Source organism: Hippocampus zosterae, chromosome 5, assembly GCF_025434085.1.
Source record: "Hippocampus zosterae strain Florida chromosome 5, ASM2543408v3, whole genome shotgun sequence".
NCBI classification, from domain to species: Eukaryota; Metazoa; Chordata; class Actinopteri; order Syngnathiformes; family Syngnathidae; genus Hippocampus; species Hippocampus zosterae.
This window is the reverse complement of record NC_067455.1, coordinates 12,082,343-12,110,031: the sequence shown is the minus strand read 5'-3', so window position 1 is coordinate 12,110,031 and position 27,689 is coordinate 12,082,343. Positions and strand designations below refer to the sequence as shown.

Here is a 27,689-nt window from a genome sequence, read left to right as displayed (position 1 = left end):
GTATGAAAGTCTTTGTAAAAAAGCTACTCAATGGCTCCTGCAGTCAGACTTCCAGAGCTTCATAAATTGGCTTAATAAGGTGTCAGGGAAATGGCCGTGCCTCTTATTTTAACAATAATAATTGTCCCTACACCACTTAATTTGTCTTTGCATGGCATCAGCAGCGTGAATCGCCCCATCACTGCAATGCCCTTATTAAATATTTTAATAGCTGTTGCTCTTGTTAAAGATCACCTCAGTGGATCCGGAGCCGAGCTGTGATCACTCTCTTGCAAAATGGTCGTTTTCTCAACATGTCAAGATGGCTCTGAATGCATTAATAATGTGCTGATTAGAGATGCACCAATAACCGGGGATAAGGCTATCAGCGGTTGTAAAAAATCTCCAAGACCAAATGCACCGATACCATGTAACCAGTGTGTTGGAGGTAACGAACTCCATGCATCGCTGTGTCCATTTCATCTTACTTTCTTTATTTTCACACATTTGTTGTGTAGTTCATGCTGTTGTTGGTCAGTGTAGCCACCATTCATGTGTACACTCGGCAGCTAGTAACTGCTGCGCGAGTGCACTTCCGACAAATTTAGTGAAAAACAAACAAAAAAGTATATCTGTTTATTTCTGCACAGTATTATAAAGCTAATTACAAGGAGAATGAACATTTTTATTGGACTGCTTTAGTTAACACACACTGTAGATCACAGATGTAATGATTCATTTTGTTTTATTTTGTAAAATGTGATTTATCATGTTATTATATTGCAAGATGTAATGGTTTTTCAAGCATCGGCGAGTACTCAAATGGTACTGGTAGTCATCTGTGTTGTTGTTAGTTGAGTTTCCTCTGAACAATGTTTGGCTTTGTGGTCTGAATAATTTTTCTCTCGTAGTTATGACTTCTTTTATACAATCCCACTCAAGGTACCTAGTGAGTCAGAATTGTTCCAGGGATGCCAATTCAGAGGAGGAGGATTAATATGAGGAGGAGTGCAAATCTCTTAAGACTGGGCAAATACTACTATCTTTGAATAAAACGGCTCAATCAGTTCAATGGGCACGCCACAAAATAGTATCTATATTTTGTGCGCGAGTGCCTTTGTCTCCAAAGTTTTTGAATGTTTGTAACTTGAAAATTGTCTCTTCGTCAAACTTTGTAAAAAGACAGTTGTCACTGGCGTCCCAGCTCTGTCAGTGTTTGCCACCCTCACACTTCTGAGGTGTTTAAAAGGCTTTCGCAATGTAAACATCAAATTTTCACGACCATACAACACACCGTATTAAAAGGCGAAGCGTCATTTTCAGGTGCTATGTCTGTTATTAACACATACACAAGACACATTGTATTATTGGATGGAGGCATGGTAAAACGTGCGCTATCTTAAACAATACAGGAGCATGCATGCACGCTAGCTTATGTTTTTCAAAAGGCAGTGGGAGCAAAACTGAGTTTGGTTGTACTTTATTGAAGTATTTAACAAGTATTTAACAAGTATTCACGATATTTTTGTATCAATCCTCATGATCAAATCCATCAAAATCTGAATTTTCTGTATCTGAAATGTACAGCTGGGAAAGTAGTTCACAATAAAACACGACATGGTTCCCTTACATCATCGTCAGTCAGTCTCGTTGCCATGCGGCAACTCAGAAATGATGGCGGCTTTTGGGTCAGCTCGAACAACCGTGTAAGCAGACATGCAAACACAAGCATCTTTAATCCATTCACATATTGAAGAGAATTGAGTAAATGTGATTTGGTTCAATATACAGTATCTAATTCTTCGTTAAAGTAACCCCTATCAGCTGCCACTTTAACTACCACTCATAACTCAAGTTAGTAACACAACGTGATTAAAAAAAAAAGCCGTGTGATGGTTCGCAGCTCAAAACTTGCAGGTCGCGATCCCGTGGTAGAATGCTTTTACATTATTATTGGATGGATACAACAGTACCTCTATTGGTTTCTGGCAAGTAATTGACTCACTTTCACCTTGGTTGTTTCAAGAGCTGATTCTACAACAATCAATTTAATACAATTGAATATTATACTATAGAAAATTACACAAATCTTTCCTTCTATTTGTCATCTGGAGCTTTCCAAAGTTCTCCCCCTTTTCACTATGCATTATGCATTTCAGTGATTTATTCTGTGAAAATATTAAGATCACCTTGAAAAGTTTGACCAGAAAATGCATCTGGGATAGCAGGCAGCTTTTCCCCACTTTGTCGGCCTTTCAACTACTAGGAGAATCTTCCTATCAAATATTTAAGATGTTATCCAGCCCTCCAAGTTTTCCAATAGACGGGCTCTCTTCACAGTTAAACGTTTCTATGCTTTACACCGGGCATTTCTTTTTTCCACTCGTTGATAGTACTTCAATTTCATAGGGCAAACATGTTTGCTCAGATAAAGTCGGATAAAAGAAGGTTTCTCTCAGGGAAATGCATCATATCAAGACAAAAGTTTTGAGAAAAATACACTGATGAGTTGCAAGCAAGTACCGGTACTTGAAGCTGATGGTGTGTTTGAAGTCCCCCAAAACTTGAGATGCAGGATCCTCCAAAGACGAGGATGCAATGTCCACAAAGGAAGTGATGTTTTGTTCTGAATTAATGGAGAAAGAGAATGTAGGGCCATTTAGCATGCCTGAAGGTGTCAGAATGACCTCTGTAAGATATGTGGAGTCTCCAACTGACCATTTCCTGGTATGGCCTTTCGCAGAAAAATAATCATCATGAAAGACAACGCTTTATTCGATGCTGCTAAATATACCACTGAAGCTTTCGCTGAGAATTTCATGGCGTGGCCACTATCATTCCCTGACCACATCCTAATTGACCACCCGAAGAGCATCTTTCAACGGAAAATATATTACGTTGGAGAAAAGTCCATTTGTACACAGCAACTCGGGAATGCCACTGCATACAACCTTATAAGATATACAGGTAGAAACTGTACATGGACTCACAAGTTCAATTGATGAGAGCGTTAAGATTGATATCGGACAGGGGTCCTGAAGTGAACATTCAACTTCATTGTAAAAAAAAAAAAAAAAGGAATTGGCGTTGGAAAACATTTGGAAAACATTTCATGTATGACACACACACACACACACACCCTCCATGGACACTTTGATGAATAAAAATTGTGATTATGATAGACAAAATGTTGTTGCATACAATTTAACAACTATTAAAGTCAAATTAGTTCAGTGGGCACTTCTGCATTTTGTTGTTTATTTTTTAATGAAGTTATCTTCGTCAATGATCCACTTAGAAGGAAAGACAACTCCCTCTTCTTATGAGGAAGAAAAGCACCTTATTTCCTCCAAAAATAAACAGAGATGTTTGTTTACCGGACTGTAGAATGGATTTGTCATTGATCCATTAGCCGAACCGCTGAACTTCGCGAGGGTCGCGGGCGTGTTGGAGCCTATCCCAGTAGACAGGGTACATTCTGAATTGATGGCCAGCCAATTGCTGGGGCTAGACATTTATGAGAGACCCATTTAGCCAAGCACCCTCACTCTCCATTTTTATTCTTTAGCTTTCAATTCAGCAGGAGGTGCTGCACTTGCTTTGGTCTTTATATTGTTTTTAACTTGCTATTTGATTTTGATCTGTGTACAGCATGTTGTTACAGCAGTCGTTGTTTTTAAAGTGTTTTATGAATTCAAATGAGTTGAGGGAGTTGGAGCATACCAAATTGTCCAGCTGTTTGGAAGTATGATGATAAGAAAGGTAATTACAGCGTCAAACTGGACCACTTGTTTTGTCGTCTTCTGAGAGGGAAAGGGCATCTCCTTGGGGAGAGGATTTATGTGCTCAAGTGGACCTGGCGACGAAAAGAGAATCAGAATTGAAGTTGCTGTTTGCGGAAATGTAGTAAAGTTGCTGAAACTTAAAAAAAACCCCACTAAATTTTCAGTCTGTGATACATATTGCTTTTTACATGATAGCTCCCATCACAATAACATCTACTTATGGCTCGGACAGTCAAAAAGTTGCTGCCAAAGATTTGTAAATGATTGAAACCTTGCTGGGCCTGTGGCTATGAAAATACCCCTCAGCAAAACTGAGTTTTTTTTGTTGTTGTTGACGATATTGGCGATACTGTCTTCTACCCGCTGGCATTTTGCTGCCTGAGCAGATTGACTTGGACACATGGCCTTTCGTTTAGATTATTGAGTTCGGAATATATCTATGGCAGGTCTTATGCTGGGTGAAAGAACCTGCGTCTAAGGCTGTTTCTAGTCTGGAAAGTAAAAAGAATCATGTTTTCTGAGCTTATAAGCTTCTCTTTTGATGTGTATGTATAAATTCTCCTCGAAGCCAACATTACGGGCGAATATAACGTGTTTCCAAAATGTTATTCAGGTCAGTCATTGAAAAAGTTTGCTTGCAATGATAGTAGAGAGTAAAATAATTCCTTAGAATAAAACAGGTTTATGAAGCATTCTAGTGGATTTGAAGTACAATTTGGAGGTTGCTCATTGAAACAAAGGCAAAATGTGTTTCCTGTTAATAACTATCCGCTTTTAGTGTTTGATTTTTTTTTTTCACATTGCAGCCCGAGTTCGAGTCACTTGATTTTGAGCATCTGCCAATACTGAGTCCTGATCCAATACCTCTGCAATGCAATGAAGAACATTCTTTTTTATTCTTGTTTTCATTTCTTCTACTTTGTTTTGGGGGTTGGTAAATACTTTTTGATGCATTACCGCCACCTTCTGGCCGGTAGCAGTAAGTAGTAGTAGCAGTTAGCAGGTAGCAGTAGTATTTGCCCCCCCCCCCCCCCCCCAAAAAAAAAAAGAGTAAGCACAATTGGTGACTTGGAATTTTGGGTGCAGTCCAAGCTCTAATTTTGATATTTACAAGTTGCACATGAGTATAAGTCAAGCCAAACTATGAAAAAAAATGGAACTTAAATATACGGTACGTTCAGTCAGAAAAACATGAAATTAAATAGACATCATCATAGTAAGAGTAATATTCCCTGTAACTTGCAAAGGTCGTCCATATACACATGAACCTGATATCTAAAAATAAAACAAGTGATTAAAGTTGCCGTGGAGATAAATTATGTTATTTCATATATTGCAGTCTGTCTCTGCTTTGGATGAAATGACTTTTGCTTCCATTAATTCTTTTGACCCTGCCCTGCATGCACAGAGAAAATGGTTTTCAAATTGGTTTTCTCTTCAGATTTCTGCCACTTTTTGGGAACTTTCTCTTCACGATCTCATTACTATGTATAATTGCACTACATCCCTGCAATTATAATATTCAGAAAACTTTCTTTATCCCGTGGGGCAATTAGAAATATGAATAATTTCGTCTTTTGAAAAAGCTTGAACATTGTATATTTTTAGACATCAGATTTACAGGTGACAATTGCAACTCCAAGAAGCCCGCTGAAAAGTCTTCACCGGCTATAGATAAACAGATCCATGCCAGATGGTATGCTTTGGATCATAAGCGTTTCCTCAGATTGTTGAATCGTGACAAATACACAGTTTGTTTTTTTTAAATCCTACTTCCACATGAGGGTCTCAGTGAAAACTTTTCTTTTCAAGGTGGAGAATGAATTTAAAAACTCCCTCAAATGAGTTTGGTATCATTATTGCTCCAATGATACAGAATGTGCCCACGACAATAAACTTCATTGGTTTTATTTGAAGGTTTTGTGACTGCATATCCCTGAGCAGATTGGGCTCTCGTTTACGACTCATTTTAGCAGGCGCTCCACACATATGAAGGATAGTTTGGTTGTGTGGATGAGGCCATGGTATAAACGTCCGAAGCCAGAGGGACTAGATACAATGTAATCATTCGGTCAGAGGATTATGTGAAACAATAAGTCCAAGCCAGCCTTTCGATCAAACGTGTGGAAACCTGTCCTTGGCTCTTGGAAAAAAAACAAAGATCACCCTTATCTCTCATAACTCTCTCTATTATTGAGGATGGTGATTTGATATTGATTGACTTTCGCAAAACTCGGTGTTCCATAGGATAGTACAGACATTTGTCCTCCCTTGCGTCATGTGCAGCTGCACGACGCGCTGTTCTGGCTTCACAGCAGCCTTTGCCCAGGATGTAAAATGACTCATGCGCCACATTGTGTGCTTGCTGATAAAGCTATTATTTCCCTTGGCCCTGCGGACTCGGGCAAAACGTATCCGTCTCTGTTTTCTGGCTTATTTTCTTCTCTTGTTTTCTGCTGCCGTGTTTGGGGTCAACAGATGTACAGCAAAGTTTTAATGGGCTTGTTTGTAATTAATGCATCTGCCACCAAAGGGGAAAGGGAGCGACGGAGAATGGTGGTCGTCAGTTGTCCTTTGAAAATGGCTGTCGCATCAATGTAAAAGATGCCCCGGGTGTTGTTAAAACCCGCTCATCGTGTCTTCACTTTTCACTTTTTGCAGGTACTGATCGAGGCTACTGTTTCCACGGAGCGACAGGGGTACATTGCTATCGATGACATCATGGTGCTCAACTATCCATGCTGTAAGTGACACCTCTGACAATAAGTTGCAACACAGAAGGTTGCTGAAGGGGGGGAAGAAAAAAAAGATTTAACGGTTTTGGAGGGGAGAATGTACTTCAAAGCACCATGAAACATAAATAGGATGAAGAAAAGTCATGGTTGATCATCCTGGTTATCCCGAGGGATACTGCAACAACGGCTGCTATTAAAACATTTTGAAGGCCTCGTGTGACGGTGAGAGACGCCCGCTTTCATGATCTCTTGTTCGGCTGTCAGTGGTGGCAGCTTTAGGTCATACGTCTCTTTTCAAAGCCTTGGAAGGATTTTATAAAAATGTGTCTCCTTACACTTGGTGGCTTGTTGTGCCCGAGGTGAGGAAGCAAAGGCACCAGTTCAGTGTGATGTTAGCCCTGTGGGGACCTGGTGTGTAACATTCTTTCGGAGCCTTGAGCCCTGGAGGTGGTCTCTCAGGGCCATTGTCTCTTTCTGTACCGCTGAATGTGAGGGTTCTTGTCAGCTCATGCGCACATTCATCAGCTGCGCTTGATTTGGGGTGAACTGCTCTCAGAGATTTGTGTTGTAAGATTCAGACTTATCACTCAGTATTGTTCACAGTTACAATAAACAGAACACAGGGTTCCACTTTTGTTTTAATAGGTAAGGAAAAACAACAGCTTGGTTTACACTCTCTCCGCTTGCTACTACCGCAGTCCCCGCATCTCGTTCCTCTCTGTGACCACAGATGGTCTTTTGAAGGCACCCGCTGTGGCAATTAAACAGTTAAGAATCTCATCAAGACCTGTGCATGCCTCGCAATGTGGCGGACATCCAGTAAACAGGATTTGGCAGCACACACTGTGAGTGAGAGAAGAAGTAAGATGAAATCCAAGAGAAAAGTCTCTTTGTCGAAAAAAAAAAGTCGCTGATCAAGTTCACTTTAGTCAATTCTGTGCCAAACGTAACTTTTTAGACACTTTTTATACCGAGTTTTACAATTGCTTAATTTTGTCCGGGTACTCCCGTTTCGTCCCACATTCCCAAAAAAGCATGGCAAGTTAATGGAACACTCTAAATTGTCCGTAGCTGTGATTGTGAGGGTGAGGGGTTTGTTTGCCGAAGTATGCCCTGCGATTGGCTTTCAACCAGTTCAGGGTGTACTCCGCACACGACCCAAAGACAGCAGGGATAGGCTCAAGCACACCCGCGATCATCGTGAGGATAAGCGATTTGAATAATGCTCGATGATTTTAATGGTTTCGCATCAATCAGTGCAGAGGACAATTAATTCAGAAGTGACTAATTTCTGGTTAAATGGCACAATGTGTAGTGTACCTAAACAAGATCCAGAAGTCACCATATTCTTGATGTGCTATCGAGAGTGCGCGGTGGTGAGTGAGAAATAAACACTAGCCTCTCCCTTATGGTTCGGCTTCACGGTTGCTCTGCCATCTTCGTCTGTCACTCATCAGGAGTGACAAGTCGACACCTACCCGATTTCTCCGACATGGCAGGCTGCGCGGCTGGCATTTTCACACGGTGATTTGGTTTAGCAGGACTCTCTCCTCACTGCTCTATTGTTAATCACGGAATTGCGTGAGAGGGTTCCTCCCACACTGATTCATTGGCAACTCGGCTCAGCATGCCAGGACATTATTCGTCAAAACGTGGAGGATTGACGCATACTCTGTGCCGTCCCTTTCAAACATTCACTCCCACACTCTGCTTTGAATAGATTTCGTATAAAGTGTGTTATGTTCACTCAGAAACCATCCCACATATACACAGTAGTATACATTTTATGACGTCTTAATAGTGAGCAAACAATTTATGTCAGTCATGTTTTGCATTCCATTTTTAAGTACTTTTCACTATCAGAAAAAGTACACATATGCCACAACCACCTCCTTGATCAATTTCCTTTGAAAATATAGCCAGAGAAATGTGCCGAAAGGTTCAGGAGTTTTCACAAATGAATATTCACTTATGTTTATGTACCTTACATGCCACTGACAGAAAATAAAATGTGATGTTTGCTGGACATACAATACAAACGGTTCAGTGCTTAGGTATGGGAAACTACAGATAGGTACAGATTTTTTTTCTTCCAGACTGAAAATGAGTGTGTTTGAGCCCTGATAAGAATGTGTCCTCGGTGGCGGGCTGGCATTGTGAGTGACCAAAAAGTAACTCTTCCTTCTTTCCCTGTCTCCCATACGCCTTCTCAGATAAGGCCCCACATTTCTCTAGGCTTGGAGACGAGGAGGTGAATGCTGCACAAAATGCAACTTTCCAGTGTGTGGCTGCTGGAAAGGCTTCAGAAGCTGAGAAATTCCTACTGGAGGTGAGTGATCCATTTATCCAGGGCTGAAAATACTATATATATATGTGTGTGTGTGTGTGTATATATATATATATATATATATATATATATATATATATATATATATATATATATATGCATTCATTCAAATAATACCTGTTGGACTTGCTCTCCAAATTTTCTTTTACGGACCGCATTAAATTACATGGCGGGCCGGATCTGACACTTGTGATTTAAACAATTAACAAGAATTGCAGTACAGTGCATTTTATGTCAAGTCTGAAAACCCAATACAAGGCTGTAGTTTTTTGGTTGCACAGTGTCGGTTGTGGTGCTCAATTGCTGCGGTGAAGGATCGCTTATAGGAATGTTTTTGTGACGAACCACTTCAGTCACTTTTGGTCACGTCACTCAGTATGCAGTGGTCACAAGGCAGCCATATTTTGTTTTCTTGTGGTCGCACGCGTTTTCTCTGTGGAACCTCAACGACTGGCAATGTGTCATTCTGAGTTCTCTGTGGTTTCAGTCTAACAGCAGAAGACCAGCGGCCAAGCAAAACCCAAATGTTGATGTTACTCTCAACATGCTCGCGCGCTAACGCTAACACAAGAAAAGGATCGGCGCAAAGCATACCGTTGACTTTTTTCTGTCTTTGAAAACAATGTCTTGTTTCAAAGGATTTCCCGAATTGTTTTTTTGGGAGTGTGGGTATTATTGCTGCATCACGAATTACTAATGTCTTGACAGGATTATGCTTGCTGTTAGTCAAGCATGCCTAATTGTTTAATGAGTGAATTCCTACCATCGGGATCAATGATATTTTGTCAGGATTAAATGAGAGGAATGCCACTGCCATTCTAATGAGATTGGACAAAGTTTTTTTATTACTGATGTCAAAACTCCTTCACTGTTGATAAAGAAGTCTATTCTTTAACATTGTCAGACTTTTGTCATTCATTTATTCCTTTAGTTTGCAGCTGCCGCCTTGGTCAAAACTAGTCAGTTTGAGAGAATCTATGTATTTTTTAGTGACAGTGTAATTTACTGGAGCTGAGCGGTTAGCCGTTTTCATAGAAAGTTTATCCCGCATTCCAAATGATTATGCATGTTATGTTCTATGATTTTTATAAATAGTCTGCACATAAAACTCAGCATAATTTTGAAGTCGTCATCTGTTAGAGAATAATGTGAATGTGAAACAAACTTCCCAATGATAACTGTATTTTTTCCTCACAAAATAAAACGTTTGAACTTTTGTTCAAACGGATTGCTCCCAATTATGCACAGCAGTGTTTCAAGGCATTTTTAAACTGTTGGTTGTAAAGAACTGAAAGCAGTCATTTGTTGAATTTGCAACATTAGGAGGTTGTATCTGCTGAAATCAAAACCTATTTCGATCAAAAGCATCGTTTCAGGTCAAGTTACATTTTAAAATAGGGCCTCTTGTTTGATAGCAGCTTCCCAAGTCTTTTGTCGCCTGCAACCACGACAACGGCATTTGAAAGGTACAGATATTTATAACTTAAAGAGGGTCCGAAGAAAGTACCCCATTCAGTTGCATTCACATTCTAAAGTGACAGATTAATATAAGTTATTACAGGGCGGCCCGGTAGTCCAGTAGTTAGCACGTCGGCTTCACAGTGCAGAGGTACCGGGTTCGATTCCAGCTACGGCCTCCCTGTGTGGAGTTTGCATGTTCTCCCCGGGCGTGTGTGGGTTTTCTCCGGGTGCTCCGGTTTCCTCCCACATTCCAAAAATATGCATGGCAGGTTGATTGAACACTCTAAATTGTCCCTAGGTTTGAGTGTGAGCGTGGATGGTTGTTCGTCTATGTGTGCCCTGCGATTGGCTGGCAACCGATTCAGGGTGTCCCCCGCCTACTGCCCGGAGACGGCTGGGATGGGCTCCAGCACCCCCCGCGACCCTAGTGAGGATCAAGCGGTACGGAAGATGAATGAATGAATGAATTCAAATTACAATTTTGCGTAAAACCTCGGAAGGAAGGAAATTGCATCTTTGCAGTGTTACAGAATTTACACACACACACACACACACACACACACACACACACACAGTTTGAGTGATGAGCTTTTGGCTCTTGGATAAATTCTGGGAGGGCATGCAACATGTTTGTAACAAAGTGGCTTGGGCAGTTTTGCCCTGATCTAAACTGTGCTGTCTGTATGAGGAAGCCTCCGCCATACACTATTTATCAACAAATTAATAACGATGGAACTCTGGGCTCTTTTTGAATTTGTGATTTTCATCAATTGTCTTCCTTTCTTCCATGTTTTCAGGAATTTTTCCAATTCCGTTTCAAGGGGCATCATTTCATGTGCACATAACATTTTTCAAAAGCTTTCCCTTGACAAGAGAGTTGAACATGCATGGCGTCACCTCTGACGTTGTCCTTTCTTGTCTTCCAGAGACACAATGGGGAGATTTTAACCAGTGCGTCGGTCAAGCACCTGAGTCACCGGCGTTTTGTGGTATCGTTCCAGCTGGACAGCGTCCAGAGGTCAGATCAAGACCTTTACCGCTGCATCACGCAGTCCTCCAGGGGATCAGGGGTCTCGAACTTTGCTGAACTCATTGTCAAAGGTAAAGCTTTGACTTTGTCCTGATGTTAATAATTGTACTTTTTTTTCTTCCTTTCTCATGTTTTTCTAAGCTGGTATTGTGGTGTCACATGCTCCGTCCTTCCTTGATGCTACTGATGGTTGATAACGGTGAAAAAGATACCGGTGTAATCACAGGTCTTCATTAAAGATTTCCAAACCAGATTTTCAATCTGGAAATGCTGGATACATGTTAAAAGACCGTCCTGGTGAATATGTGCTGCTTTTGTTTCACACGGAAAGCCCCTGGTCGGAGAATCCAATCTTCTGGACATGTTTGTCGGAGCGGGAATCAAAGAGGCAGCCACCGCCAGCTCCTCTGCCTCCTGTCATAAAGCTGCTCACTTGACTTGGTCTCCTGCAGTCCTGTCATATCATGTACCACAGATGGTGACCTCGGTCCCATTACTCACTCCAACCCCACAGCCTGACACCGCTTTGACAGCATCGTAATGACATGACTCCGAGGTGGTTTGCTGGGAAAACATATCAGGCCTCAGCAAAGGGACAATGAGAAGTGGAAATAAGAATGTGACATTCTCACTCTTCTTCCTCTGCTGACCTTTAGCGCCACATTTTGACACCAACCAAAGGAGTCTTGGAGTAGGAGTAGCAGCTGATATTTTTTTTCTTTATTTTATGTCTGCAAAGTTTGTTTGCAACCTTACAGTGAATTACTTCATTTCAAATGATACACCATACTTCTGAGGTGTCCAAAGTTTTCTGAGCAAATACCTCCTTTACAAGCAGCCAAACGTGGGCGATGGACCCATTCACGCATACACGCGCATACGCGTAAGCACGCCGTTGTGAACAACACCCGTAACAGACTCTAACATGGATGAAACAGAAAAATGTGTGCAGTGTTAAGGACACGGGGAGGGTAGGCCACACAGCACACAGGCCGGTCTCTAGGTGGCTGCAGGTTGCAAAGTATGAACTGAGAGTGGTCGTTTTTGTGATCAACAATGAACAGCGCTGATCGGCTTAAACTGATCAATCGTGGCTCCACAAAATAATATTTATTCCAAGATAATGTGAACAAATTTCATAAGTGTGTATTAAAACGGTAGCCCTTGCCATATATCTGACCCAAGAAGTAACTAGCAGTTTCAAAAAGGCCTGGGACCCTTGATCCAGACAAACGACTGTATCCTTTCACATTCACACCAAAAGGGACGTTGGAGCTCTCAATTAAAACCCATGCATGGGATGCATTTGTTTTTGCAACACAACGCATGTCAGGTGTACATGATGTGTACCTGCATGGCACCAGGGTTTTAAGATAACAAACCCATAACCTGGGTCCAACAAGTAACGATTAAATTGTGCAATTGTGTGACTATTTTCGAGGTTTTTTTGCTATGTGTGTGTTCCTGTCCGTTCTCTCTCCAGCAGCCCAACATCATCAGCCTCAAATTAGCGGGTGTGGCTGGCAAATGACAATATACCAATTTGCAAGGCAGTTGCAAAGGAGCCGTATGATTGTGTTCCAGCAACAAGTTGGCGGTCAAATGTGTGATATATGACCAGGAGAGAAAAAAAAATCAAGCTATTCTGTTGATCCATTCATGTGTGTCTGCTACATGACGGTTTAAGCAATTTTAGCAATTTTAAATGTATCAAGGGTGGTCCTGTTGTCCAATGGTTAGTGCGTTGATCTCACAGTGCATAGGTACCGGGTCCAATTCCAGCTCCGGCCTCCCTGTGTGGAGTTTGCATGTTCTCCCTGGCCCTGCATGGGTTTTCTCCGGGTACCCTGGTTTCCTCCCATATTCCAAAAACATGCATGGCAGGCTGATTGAACACTCCAAAATTGTCCCTACATGTGAGTGAGAGCGTGGATGGTTGTTTGTCTCTGTGTGCCCTGCGATTGGCTGGCAACCGGTTCAGGGTGTCCCCCACCTACTGCCCGAGGACAGCTGGGACATGTTCCAGTAGTCAAAACTGATATTTGTTGTCTGTGATTTTTTAACAGTGCCGTTGGTAAGAGTAAAGAAAAAAAAGAAAAAAAAGATCTGAGTCATAGAAATTGGATTATATTTCTGGATGTAGCCATCAAAGAGGTTTCCGCCACACCATTTCCGCCTTCGTCAAATGCCACTGTGTGTGGATGAGTTTTGGTCTTTCATTTTGGTTCACTTATTGACGCCCCCAAGATGAGGAGCTTTCAAGAAAAGCATCAGAGGAGAAGTGAGGTGCCCTACCGATATATAAATCCTGTTAAAAGAGGGCCCTCAAAAGACACGGGCGCCTCTGCTGGAATGACAGATTAGTCACAGCCACACATCTCACTGTGATCTTTTCTTGTGCTTTGTCCTGAGTCCCTTTGCACTCCCTTCCTTTCCCTACACTGCTGCCCATGTAATTGTTCAGCGGCTTAGTTGTGCGAGTAGCTGACCGGTGGGTTTGAAATTAATCCCCAGTTGACAATCTCAATTGACAGTAAGGGGGAGTCTTTTCTTTCATCGTGAAACGGATGAAGGGCGCCTCATTTTTCTGTGGCAAAGGTTGTTTCATTGTATTCACACCTGTTTTTTCACGTTCCGCTCTGCCTAATGTATGCAAGTTTCTGTAGGCCTTGTTAATCGCTGTGACTAATCTGCTATTTCAACGCAGTCTGACCAGCTCACATCTTTCGGTCTCACAGGAGCTATTTTATTCTCAGTGGGCTTTTGCCTGGTGAGAACTCTGTTTTCATACATCTGATGAGTTCAATTAGCCAAACTTTACCTTCCTGAGTCAAATGCCTTTACCTATATAATTCCCCCCCCCGCCCCCCTTATTTCTTGACAGTGCCACCTTCCCCTATCGCACCACCTCAGCTGCTGCGTGCTGGCTCCACTTATCTAATCATCCAGCTCAACACCAATTCTATCCTTGGAGATGGGCCCATTATTAGGAAAGAGATTGAGTATCGTGCCAGCCAGTCTCCATGGTCTGAGGTGCATGGAGTCAACATGGTTACCTACAAGTTGTGGCACCTGGATCCGGACACAGAATACCACATCAGTGTGCTGCTGACTCGGCCGGGAGAAGGAGGCACGGGCCCCCCCGGACCTCCGCTCGTAAGCAGGACCAAGTGTGCGGGTGAGTTCATACATAAAGCATCTTATAATTTGAAGTCGTGCCTCTGTGATCTCTGGCTGAAATTTTACGAGTGCAAAATGATACACACGGGCCTGTTTTGTGCAAATCAGTTCACTTTTATGTTTGAATACAAACATGAGATTGCAGTTGTTCCTGACAGCTGCATACTGTACGCTCAAACCACAATCCACCCCAAACCTGAATGCATGCATTTCTAACCTCTAAGTCCATTTATACTTTTACGATAGCGGGAGTATCAAACAAGAGTTTAATTGTATTTGTATGTAACCTCGTACATTGTGTTGGTAAGGATGTAGTACATTCTGTACCATGACTCGTTGACTTAACAAATGTTGGCTATTTGAAAAAATACCACTCTACAGTGGCTTTATTTTTCTATTATTAAAGCTGTAGTGTATTCAAAATGAATAGCAGCAATTGATGCAACACAACATGCTGTTGAGCTATTGCACTCTATCCAGCACTTTGTATTAACATGACTCTGTGTGAACAGTCTCCCTTTGTGCCATTATTAATGCTGTGACAACTTAGCTTAAGAAACCCTACCCAACCAGAAAGGAATCAGAGCTGTTTGAGTGGTCATAATCGCACCACATGCCCACCTTTGTGCTGTACACTGCACCACCATTGCCCACAACTCAAACTGAATTTGCCAACTCAGAAATTGGTTTTTAAAACATGCTGTATTTGCACAAAATATGCGTCACTAAAACTTTACTATCTTTAGCTACTTTGCAGAATCTGCGTTATTTCATGAAAGATCCTTCATTCCGATACTGAGTCATTCTTAATGATCAAAGCCAAGATCAACAGCTCAACAGCAGCTCCCCACTGATATCGAAAATTAAAGTACAGTTTTGTGACCATCGGGTAAAATTCGATCGGAGTGGAAGTGATTGACAAGTTGGGACACATTCACTGTGACACACTTATCTCCGAAGAAAGGCTACATTTACTATCACTGGCGTTCTCTTAACTCCGGAACTCAAAGTGCAGAAGAGGAGACTTCCTCCTGGTAGCACGGTCATATCGATGTGACGCTTATTTGAAAGATAAGAGCTGCCTGACTACATTAGCCAGCCTGAAGCAGGCACCTTTGCAATATACTGAAGGACATAGAAATTTCTCTTTTTTTGAGGCGGGGGTCAAATAAATGAGAAGCTGGAGTAGGTTACCATCATAAATCAATTCCGCTACACACAAGAAAAACTGACACTGGACAATTTCATTGGGGAAAAAAAGTATTTATTAATGCGGGTTAGTATGGGTTTTTGATCAAATAAATCAAACTCCATAGCATTCATGGAATTAGTAGAAGAGATAACAGGATTTAAAGAAAATATGCATGTGATTTTACTCAACAGTTGAGGAAGTAGGGTGTTTGAGGGGTGGCACTGGATTGGCTAAGAAGCTCACTAGTAATGTGAGAGACCATTTGTCCGGTTGGGTATTCTTAAGCCGTAGATATAATCACTAATGCTGGTTTTAGAACTTTGCACTGATAACAAGGTCCTTTTTCCTCCTTGCCACCGTAGGACACAATGTCCATAATTTCCCAAAACAATTGGAAATGTGGACCCGTCAAACCGTTGTTGTGGTCCATCTCAGATTGAGCTCACACCCAGAGACAATTGAGATGTTTCTTAGTTTGACAGCTTGAGAACCACATATCTGAGATACAGAGATGCTGCAAATGTAATTGAAAGACTTGAGATAAGCAATTCTCTGTGATGAAGACTGCCAAAGGATCACAAAGGATAGTTGCTGTTGGGTATGGCCCAAATCGTATATCCTCTATGTATGTCCTGGATTGAGATTCCGGGACCTCTTGACTGTGAGGCAGACACACCGTATTGACCACTAACTCACTCTGCTGCCTAGAATACACATATTCATAATAATCCCTTATTCTATTGCAAAACTAATTGGTTTGGCCCCCGTTGGGGTTCCTTCAAAGTGAAGGATTTGCTGTGCCTGCCAGCATCCGTCCTCCCTTGTCATCTGTCAGTGTAGACACAAAACACCTGGAGAGATGAGCAGCGATCCGCCGCCATGCTCCAAGCTAGCATAGCATGCCGTGGCAATGTCAACGTACACACACACACAGAGGAAGACAGTACCGCTGCCTGAATCTGTACGTTGCAGACACACATTAAATGGAGAGCTTTGTGTCACCCAAAGGCAGTCGTCATGTCGTCCAATGGTCATCACTCATTTTGTGCCCAACAGTCTCTTCCTGCCACACGCCATCCCTCACAAATCTTTTTACTGTGCTCCAGTGGAGCACACCAGGCCCCCCTCCCCGATGACATATTAAAGCCACCCTTCTGTCCCCACAGTCCAAAACAACCTCATTTATCAGGAACCGGGATTGAACTCACAGCCCTTTCTCACCCCAACACATCTCCAGCACTCAACACACGAAGCGCAGTAAATAACAAAAGCAGCCAGGAAGTTAATAGCAGTCCAAAACTGGATGGGGGACAAAAGAGGAGGAGAGCGTGCCTATGTGTGATAGAGTGTGTTGGTGAGGTTATTTTCTCTTTGTGACATTTAATGTGCACTGTGAATGTGAGGAAGGTGAAGCAATAAAGGCTTCATAGTTGCTGGTGTCAGTGTTTGTGCAAGTCATTAAACCCTTTTAATGAGCATTTACATTTCAATGACTGTGGCATTGGTTTGTTCAACCATGAGGGATAAGTAATGTGATGGGGTTTGCTGCAGACAGATAAAAAAGGAACTCGGATGCATACCAGACAAGGAGAGGTGAAGTCAAACAAATTTGTTCTGCCTTTTTTTTCTTCTTCACTCGCGAATGAATATTTTGAACTTTAAAAGGGGCTCTGTTATTTATACTTTGTACAATTTTACTCTGCATTCAGAATACTGTAAGAAAGAATCAAAAATAAAGCTTGCGATTCAGTCAAGGAGTTGACATAAACATTTGCGATCAAGACTCAACAACAAATAAATATTCAATTGTGCAACTACTAAATGTAATGCGTCTACTGTTCAACAGCATGGAAACATCAAAACTCTTTATGTTTGAACTGCTGTTTTTTGAGTCGGGCTGTGTGTTTTTGTGCACGTAGCCAAATGTCTTTGTTTTTGATTGATCGCCATGCACAGTTTCATACCTCTGTGCGTTGATGTGCTACACTCACTGGTGTTACAGTGAGCTGTAACAATGCAAAACTTCTCCACCTGGTGTAACTCACCTTGTTGACCTTCCCGCAGACTGTAATCACCATCTCCTCAGAGCTCCACCGTCTCAACCATCTGCTCTACACTACCCCTGCTGCCCCCACATACGATCTCCCAGTCCTCATCGCCCCCCTTGCTGTTGGCCTGATTAAGTTTAAGCATGAGAAAATTGATGGTGAGGCTGTTGTGGTGAGCTGGTAATTATCTGATGAGGGATTTTTGCACACTATTCGGAGGAAAGCGCATTTTTGCAGCTCCAGTAGCCATGCCTCGCCACTGTGACTAATCTGCCACGGCCACGCGGAGCTTTCCCTCCCTTCCGATCATGTTTGGTAGCTGGCTCCACCATACCAATACACTTCCTCGGGCGGGTACTGTGAAACTAATCTCCGTGAATGTGAACATGGGCTCTACCTGCCATCCAGGTGTGCTTGATGAGCCGTTTCTTTAATTACCAGCACTTTGCATGAATACAGCCTGAAACGCCTCGAGTAAATCACAAAGTGTAGGTGAGCATTTGTGCTGCAGGTGGTCCCCACAGTACTGCGCGGTAATGGGCCTCCACCTGCTTCTGGGTCACGGAAACTGCCCCCGAAAGGTCCCGCTCTTGCCGCTCTTGGTCTGTACGGAGGCAGCCAACACTGAAGCAGCACTAAAATGCGGAAAATTGCCAGTGCAGGGGCCGACCGCAAGGAAAGAAGAATCAATCGCAGTTATGCACTCACAAGATATGAAGGACATCCATTACAGATGTCATATTTATGACAGGAATTGTAGAAACTTGTTTTGATTCAAAGCATGCCGTATAATGTGTCAAAAACGTTAAGGCATGTGGGCTGCTAATAGAATCGGCAGACGGGTGTTTAGTGATGACATAACTGCAGCGCCGACAGACATAACATCTAGAGATGAAGCTGTACAAACATTTTACAGAACAAATCATGACCAAAATTGTCCCGATGTTAGCCATATCATGATGTAGTGGTGCCTTTTCGCGGAGCATAAAGAATATATGCCAGAGTATATTGCTCCAACGTTTGCTTTCAGATATCCATTGCCGAAAGGGTCTAGAACCGTCAGAGTAATGCTAATCATTAGAATATGAATGGCGTTTTCCGTTGTGTTAGAATGAAGCTAGTAGGGCCTATCTTTTGGCAGTTGTTTGAATGTGTTCAGGTTTACAACGTTTGTTATTTGACAGAAACCTACGACTGAGAGTGTCATTAAGGAGCCTGAAGCTTGATTTTTGAAGAATTGTTCACGATTTGCTAAAGTGTTGCTTCCTGTGAAGCGAGTTGAGGTTACTGCTACCATTCGGCACTTCATCTCAAGTTTGTGCAAGTGGAAACATTCGAGTTACTTCTATCGCAACATTATTCTTACACGCAAAGAAATATAATTCTTCGACGGACAAGTTCAAGACTTGATCCCAACCCAAGACCACATTTTCCATTCGCGAACATAAAAGCGAAGGCAGGAACATGAACAACAAGCAGCAAGTGAATTGAATTGAATACAACATTATTGTCTAGGTAGGTAAGGTGGTTGCAATGAAGGCTTGGCAGAAAATCTCCAAGGACTAAACTCACAATTGGTGAATGTTATCTTGTCACCTTGTTTTTATGTAGAAATCTATCGTTGTTGAACATAATCCAAATCATTCAACATTTTTGCCCAAAATATTTCTTGACCTAACTGAGTCCAAGTAAACTTTCGGAGCGATTTGAATAAATGTGTGTGAGTGAAACACAAGGAACGGATGTCCTTGTATGTATGTTTGTTTGTTTTTTTTCTCATCTGATGCAGTCAGTCCAAATCACCTAGCTGGCTGCGATGTACTGTCCCGTGTCACAGTTTTAGGGGGGGGGACAACAAAGCAGAACCTGTCACTTCCGATCTCGCTTCTGATCTCTTAGGCTCAACGTGGTGCTGTGGGCTTTCGGCCTTGTTGGCGCGACAGCAGGGGGTGTCAGTGAATGGCTGCTCGTGGCACACCGACAAATAAGACGAGTCAAGGCTTGGCACGATGTCCGCTTTGAGAAAAGCCACAATGAGCACACTGTGGCCCGTTTGCTGCCGCTTTTATCAACGCAGCATTTAAAGGCCGCTCTTTATTTGACTCGGACTGTGCAGACTATCAATTGCACCCCTGAAATACGTTCCAGCCAAGCGCAACAATGCAACACTACTACTTTTGTATGCGCACTGTTGTTTATAAATCCCTTTCACCACATTAGTTTGTATGAGGTTGGAGTCAATGTTTGGGTCATTTTTCTGTCTTGTATGAGATGGTTGTAAGCAAATGAAAAGAGAAAGCCGGTGACTGCACTGGCCCTCCGTGTTGATTGGAAGTGTCACAGCATTTTACTTCAATATAATTGCTCCCACGGGCAGTAATAAATGCAAATGAAGTTGGGCATTGTATCCAATGTATTTTGGTTTTGTAGTAGTGCTTGAAGATGCGCAAAATAGCAAGTGAATAGATGATGAAGTGGCACAGCAATATGAAAAGAGAGTATGTATATTAAGGCACTCAAGTATGCAATATTTGCATAGTGTGCTACGGAGCATCTTTCAAATCAAATTTGTCAACAATTTTCTGCTTTTCTTGCTTAGTGATGCACCTGCCATCTTATTAAAGTTCCAGGCTCTAGTCAATTAAAAAAAAAAAAAAAAGCTTAATAACCTCCTCTGATCTCGTGCGAAACCCCGTGCCATCGCCCTGGTGTCAAACTCCACCTCCCTGCTCCATTCTTCCTCACGCCTTATCATAATTAAAAAGCGACACGTTGCATGTTGTTGCTTGACAAAAAAAAAAGGCGTCCACTCTGTTAATAACTGAAGAATGCCCCCATTGATAGTGAGGCTGTCCTTGGCGCGAGTCCTCAGTTGAGATGCCCTCCTGAACACCGGGGCTTCTGTGCATTGCTCTACAAGAGCCTCTGTGTATCTTTCCGTATTCATGAAAAAGAGAGTTGTCAGTCTTTTAGTTGGATAATATTAACACAGCTATGAACAGAATGACTTGTTTCCCCAGAAAATTGGAGATGACCCAGAAGTGAGTGCCCTTCAATAGATTTAGTGGGGGGGCGGGTGGGGGGGTTGGTTTGTTTGTTTGTTTGTTTTCATTAAACCACAGGCCAAGAACTAAGAGGAGTCAAAAAATGAGACAGCGCAACCTCAAGCTGCGCACTGTCCGTTTAATTAGCACAAGTGACATGAGTTCTGGATTTGCTAGAGGGGGAGCTTAAAGCGAGCAAGAGTTGACTATTGTATTTTTGCTTTGGCTGCTTTTAGAAGAGGAACGAACATTCAAAGGATTTCCAGAGCGACACCGAAAAACACTGATTCAGTCTGCGCGTAGATGGTTGCATCCTCCCCAACCCAAACCCAGAAAGCAACAAAGCTCACAGTGAGGATTATGGCCTGTACTTTCACAGTAACCGGGTGAACAGATCTGTTTACCGGAATCAATAACCACAGCTTTTACAAATCCCATTCGACCGGATGGGAGAATATTTTTTCAAATGTTCTGGAACGCCTAAAAACGGCCATTTCAGAGGAACGTGCTCTTCATGGCACCTTCCAGTACCTTAGTAACAAATGTGGTTCAAACCTCGTGATCAGCTCACGATTTCAGATTGATAGCCGAAACATTTAAAAAATGTACATTTATGGATGGATGAATTACTTGGATGTATAGCTGTCTAAATCCAGTCAAGACATTTCAATGTAGAATTGAACAAAGTACAAACTAGCTAGTGTCGCTAGCTAGCTTGTACCCAAACCTTGTGGAAAGGGGCATATGGCCATCCAGTAAGTTTGTCCAAAAAACATTTACCCGGTATGTCAATTGGGACATGGAGAGAACCAGCTTTTATGTTTTATTCCCAAGTGTAAAAGTTTTCATCATCATTTACATCTTTATGAATGCTGCATATTAATTGATCTCATGCTTCCCGCTCACTTTTCCCACCCATGCAGAGCCCATGCGTGCACTACGGGGCCTGACAGCCACAGACATCCAGCCCAGGCAGTTGTCCTTGCTGTGGGAGAACTTGGCGTTCAACGTGACACGCTGCCACACCTACTCAGTGTCCCTGTGCTACCGCTACACCACGGCGGGAGGCGGCGGTGGCCACAACACCACCGTGCGTGAATGCTTGGCCGTGGAGCACAACGCCTCACGCTTCACGCTGCGTGATCTGCCGCCCTACCACGGCATCCATGTCCGTCTGTCACTGGCCAACCCTGAGGGCAAGAAAGAGGGCAGAGAGGTCACTTTCCAGACTGAGGAAGACAGTAAGTCCCGGCAGGCGGTCAGGGAAACTTATGAAGGCACGAAGATAAACAAAGATTTGATGCAAAACTAGATTTTCCTTTGAAAAACAATCAGTTGAACATGACAGCAAGTCATCACCTTTGTAGAGCAATTAGTTCTGTGGTAAAATAACACAAATTTCTGTCTTGTTTGAACTCCCTTTGCTGTGCTTCGTCCCAGAGGGCAATTTGAATATGTCTGTCTTCGACTCTTTATTTTTTTCCCCACACCTTCGGGAAATCATCATTCACAACAAGAGTGACTTGTCGTCTTTGTAACAGTTAAGGTTGCGTTGACATGAGGCAATCCACACCACGCTTTAGTCTCCATTGTTTGTGCCATGGACTTGGACGACTCATTCCTTAACTTGCACAAGTGCGAAACGTCGGTGAATTGATTCAGCCAGTCATCTTTCCTTTATTAACGATAACCGCCACCTTGCATATTCATACAAAGAAGTGCCATGGCAAACACTGCCAAATTGAAGTCTCCAAGAGTTATATCATCGAAATATGACAATGAAAATGAAAATGAGGCCCTTGGTTACACATCACATCATTGAATTAACAACGTTATTGCCAAGTCTTTTTCTCACTTTTTTTTCTACGAGTTTTCACACTTCAATCTTTACTTTCAAGTACAGCCCTGATAACCTCAATAGAATACTCAAAATAATGACTGTAGCAGCTAAAGGTTTGGATGCACGTGCCAAATGGGAAGGTTTGCCCTAATCATTCATAATTCAGCCTCAGGTCTGTGGACCAGTCTTTGCTAGACGTACCAAGAACTAAACTGAGGCTCAGAGGGGATCGAGCCTTTTCTGTTGCTGGTCCATCTCTCTGGAATGACCTCCCACTGAACATTCGGCAAGCCTCCTCGCTGCCCATCTTTAAAGCCCTCCTCAAAACTCACTTGTATTCTTTGGCGTTTGACTCAGCATGACTTAGATTTGCTATTGGTTTTACTGCTTGGTGCTTTCTACCGCCTTATTACTTATTACTTATTACTGATTCGTCTTACTGTTTATTGTATATGTTAAATCGCTCCATGTACAGCACTTTGTATGCAGCGATGGCTGTTTGAAAGTGCTCTATAAATACTGTTGACTTGACTTGACTTGACTTAATCTCTGACCGGTACAATGTCAATTGCAGCACAGCAGAGGACAGTGAAGGCGGCCCAACATGTATTTTTTAACCACTGTGGTTTGACTTAATATGATAAAAGTATTTTGTTTGCTTCTGTATTCAGGCTTTTGCTTGAGCGAAGCGTCTAGTGCATGCATTACATTTGTACTGCTGAACTGAATCATACATTAGATTGTCTGTCAGCGATTACCATCTGCTCTATACTAAATGTTCGCAGCGCAGTATTTTATATCAAATGCAGTTCGAGAAAAAAGAATGCATCTGCCTGCCAGCCTCGTGCTATTTTCAAGCCTGTTCTTCAGTCATCCAAAGTTACTTTTGTTATTTCGTCTAGATGGATCACATAAATTACTTGAATAGCGTATTTAACTCTGAATGTCGGGATTGCTGAGCTTGTTATGGCTTGTTCTAATCATTTCTTGAGCATTTTCACTCACCACATGGAGCACACGACATGTGCATTACATGCACTACATTTCATCCATCATGGGCCGGTTATGATGTGGAGATGAAGAGCATTATGTAACCTTCCCGAGCTTTTCTGATACATTAATTCAGAGGATGACATTCTGGTAGGCTGCATTAGCATTACAAAAAGGTGCTCTTCATAATTCAGAAAATATATCTGTCACCCCAATAACCCTTCGATAGCTCTCTCTTTGCTTCTTTATCTACTGATAATCGTTTGTGTTTCCGCACATTATTTGCACCATAACTGAGGGAAAATCACTTTTTTATGCTAACAAGGATGGATTGTACTGACAAAACGGTTAGAAACAGTTTTACGTTTTTTTTTTTCATTTTATTTGTTTTTCAGTGACAAGATTAATTAACATATTTACATGGAGCTAATTGTTAACTTACTAGAGATGCCTTTCACATTTGAAACAGTAAATGACCAATTTTTGGTGCTTTTCTGTGTGCGTTTATCCAATGAATGTTAATGTCTTCATTATTTTTATTTTATTTTTATGACATTATCCATCCATCGATTTCTGATTCGCTCATCCTCACAAGGGTCATGTTGTGCGCTGGAGCCTATTCCAGCTGTCTTCGGGCAGTCAGCTGGGTACGCCCTGAACTGGTTGCCAGCCAATCGCAGTTTTACATTATTTAATAGTTTAAAAAAATCTGTGTAACAATTACTTTTCAAAATCCAAACATACATATAAAAATGAATATTGGTCTAATATTTTACAAATAATAAAGTAAATACAGTATATGTCGGCACGGTGGTTGACTGGTTTGATTCCGGCTCCGGCCTTCATGTGTGGAGTTTGCGTGTTCCGTGCCTGTGTGGGTTTTCTCCGGGTACTCTGGTTTCCTCCATACATTCCAAAAACATGACTGGCACGTTAATGGAGCACTCTAAATTGTCCCTTGGTGTTATTGTGAGTGTGAATGGTTGTTCGTCTGTGTGTGCCCTCTGATTGGCTGGCAACCAGTTCAGGGTGTCCCCCGCCTACTGCCCAAAGACAGCTAGGATAGGCGCCAGCATGCCCACTGCCTTTGTGAGGATAAGATGATTAGAAAATGGATGGAATAGTAGGATATAGCTCACTTAAAACCTGGGAATATTTTAAAATATTTAGCATGTATGAAAGTGTGTGTGTGAGTGGGGGACGTGATGGTTTGCATTCTCTGTTGCGTTTAAGTGCGCCAATGAAAATCACCAATTTCCACTTCCAGACAGTCATAACTTTGGATTGGTTTAAGGCACCAAAACATGATACTGTTTGATTTCACTTGAATCAATTACCAAGCCAAATCGATACTGAATTTGGTCTCCATTACTATTTCCATAATACAACTTTGAGAGAGGCTTGACAAGGAACTTGATGCAATTACCGACTAATGGAGACATAATTGAATTGGGTAATGCACAGGTGACAAAGTCGAGGCCCGGGGGCCAGAGCCGGCCCGCCACATCATTTTATGTGGCCCGCAAAAGCAAATCAAACATGGCAAATTCCATGATGCTTGCTCTACTATTTACCAAATTTTCAAATTCCCAAATATAATAAATCAGAGAGACATTGTAAGCATTTTGTTGTTGCCAACACCTCATGACAGTTAACTTAAACAAGAGTTGAAAAAAAACTGTTATTCTTGACTCCTTTTATGATTTCAGTCATAATGGCCATCCAAAGGAAATGGTCACTAAAATGTGGCCCGCCAACGAAACTGGGTTTGACACCCTTGGTGTAATGGTTCTGCCTGCTCTAAATTTGAGGATAGCTATTTTTTTTGTTCCTGAGCTTCAATATAAATGTAACGGGTCTGATGTAGCAAAAGGAGGCTCAGCTTGCCTTATGACAATGTCTTCCAGTCCCAGGAGGCATAGCACCAGAGTCGCTCACCTTCACCCCACTGGATGACATGATCTTCCTGAAGTGGGAGGAGCCGCTTGAGCCCAATGGCCTTATTACCCAATATGAGGTGAGTATCCTTTTTACCTTTGCTCTTTTTTTTTTTTTTGGAACTGTTCATGACACTCCAATTTCTTTCATAGCCAGTATCTCTCTCATGCATATGGCTTCAATTTGCTTGACTGATCTGCTGCGACCTGTGATGGAGACTCATCTATTATTGCCCATTTTGTGCCTAGATGAATACAACCCTGACATACTGCAGATGAGAGACAAAATCACCAGTTTCCTCACACAAAATAAATGCGGTGGAACTGCCAAAGTCAAAACTCCCTTAAGGACGTAGCATTTGGAATTCAGTCTTTCAGGAAAAATAAGCAACAATACAGAAGGGTACCGTGGATTGCAAATAAGAGACCATAAGATGTAAAATAAGTGAAAAAAAGTGAACATTAAAGTGCAAAGCGTGATTTGTCCTGGCTGTCCAGTGCAACATTGCTATAATAACCGAAGAAAGGAGTGCAGATGAGCCAATAAGCTCCTTGTGTGTGAGGAGACATCTCTTTCTGCACTCATCATTTGTTATTTGTTGAGAACACCCTGTGATTGGCTGGCGACTAGTCCCGGGTGTACCCCGCTTCTTGCCCAAAGTCAGATAAGAGAGGCTCTAGCTAGCTACGCTCCCATGACTGTAATGAGTACAAGTGGTTTTGAAAATGGATAAATATTTTGCAGGTAAAATTTCTCTATCTCTTGTATAATTCATCATGCTTGTATTAAAAAAAAAGCACAACGAAGATACTTCAATGCCTTCTCATTGATATTGTACACAAAATCATAAAATAGGTCTGGAAGCATAAGCCACAGACCGTCTCAGTAATAAAGCATGCATGTGTAATGCTCTAGGCCAGCTTGTTGAGCATGATAATGATTTGGCGTTTCCTTGTACAGACCTTCTGTCTGTGGCACGGCATCAGCGAGGCTTGCCCACGTTTTCCTGGCTTTGTGTCTTTCGTAATGTCCCTTCAAAGATATTATGAAATAGGATTTGCAGTTTGACAGGTACACCACATTCCAAATTAGAATGTAAATGATGTTTTTCTCTGATTTTTGTAGTCTATGAAAATGGCATTCAGCATTATTTCCAAGTCACTAACTGTTTACAAAATAAATAAATCAAAACACTGTTACAAATTATTATGCCAACAGTGTTTCAAGAATGTTATCGCTTGTAAAGAACTGAAAATAGCCGATTAGTGAAATTGCAGCATATAGGACTATGTTCAGTTATTTGCAACCTAGAAACGATCTTGAAACTGTGGTGCGTAATAATTTGGAGCGGTGCATTTTGAACAAAAACTATGTTTTTATTTTGGGGAAGAAAATACTGTTATCATAGGGAGGTTTGTTTAAACGGAAAGTCAACCCCAAATTTTTCATTAATATGCTCTATGCGCCTCCACTCATCTCAACACGGCATTCTGATCGATATTGCGTTGAATAAGAGTGAGGCAAAAAATCCATCCGTTTTTAGCCGTTTCAGGGGGCGGCCATTTTGCCAACTTTCTGCCTACTGAAAATGACCTCACAGTTGCTCAGGGCTCAAGTAAGCACCAATCATGGCCCACCTGTTTTCTGAAGCTGAGCCATGATTGGGGTTGACTTCCCCCTTTAAAAACATTCAAATAATTCACAGCTGATGACTTGAAAATTATGCTGAATGCCATTTGCATACACAGTCTTTAAAATGATAGAAAAACATAATTTAATAATTTGGCAAGTGTTTGTGGTCGTTTGTAAATGCTTCATACAGAGCAATAGAAGGTCGGATGAATGGTGATGGAACGCAAGAGCAAATACCTCTTCAAGATGCACATTAATTTATTATTGATCAGCCGATCAACGTGCCCCAACTGGGGAATCGTGTGTGTGTGTGTGTGTGTGTTTCGGGGGAAAGTGCGGGGAGAGACTTCTCAGAGCTCTTAATGTACTGTATATGCTCATCCCTGTCCGAGTGCTGCCATGTGATCTCATTTAGCAGGGTATAATTGGTAATTCACTTGAGAGTGTTCAAGTGTGGCAAATAAGCCCTCCAAGAAAATTTGAGGAAA

The 27,689-nt window shown here is 42.0% G+C and overlaps 1 protein-coding gene across 4 annotated transcripts in view; it reads left to right on the top strand.

Annotated features, from left to right (window-relative positions):
- The window catches only part of ptprub (protein tyrosine phosphatase receptor type Ub), a 173,068-nt gene that overhangs the window by 97,527 nt on the left and 47,852 nt on the right, over positions 1 to 27,689 (top strand). For all 4 annotated transcript variants that reach the window (XM_052065435.1, XM_052065433.1, XM_052065436.1 and 1 more), the window contains exons 4-9: positions 6,426 to 6,507; positions 8,713 to 8,828; positions 11,234 to 11,408; positions 14,222 to 14,515; positions 21,725 to 22,042; positions 25,539 to 25,648. In XM_052065435.1, coding sequence (XP_051921395.1) covers positions 6,426 to 6,507; positions 8,713 to 8,828; positions 11,234 to 11,408; positions 14,222 to 14,515; positions 21,725 to 22,042; positions 25,539 to 25,648 — 1,095 coding nt within the window. The remainder of the gene's footprint in view (positions 1 to 6,425; positions 6,508 to 8,712; positions 8,829 to 11,233; positions 11,409 to 14,221; positions 14,516 to 21,724; positions 22,043 to 25,538; positions 25,649 to 27,689) is intronic.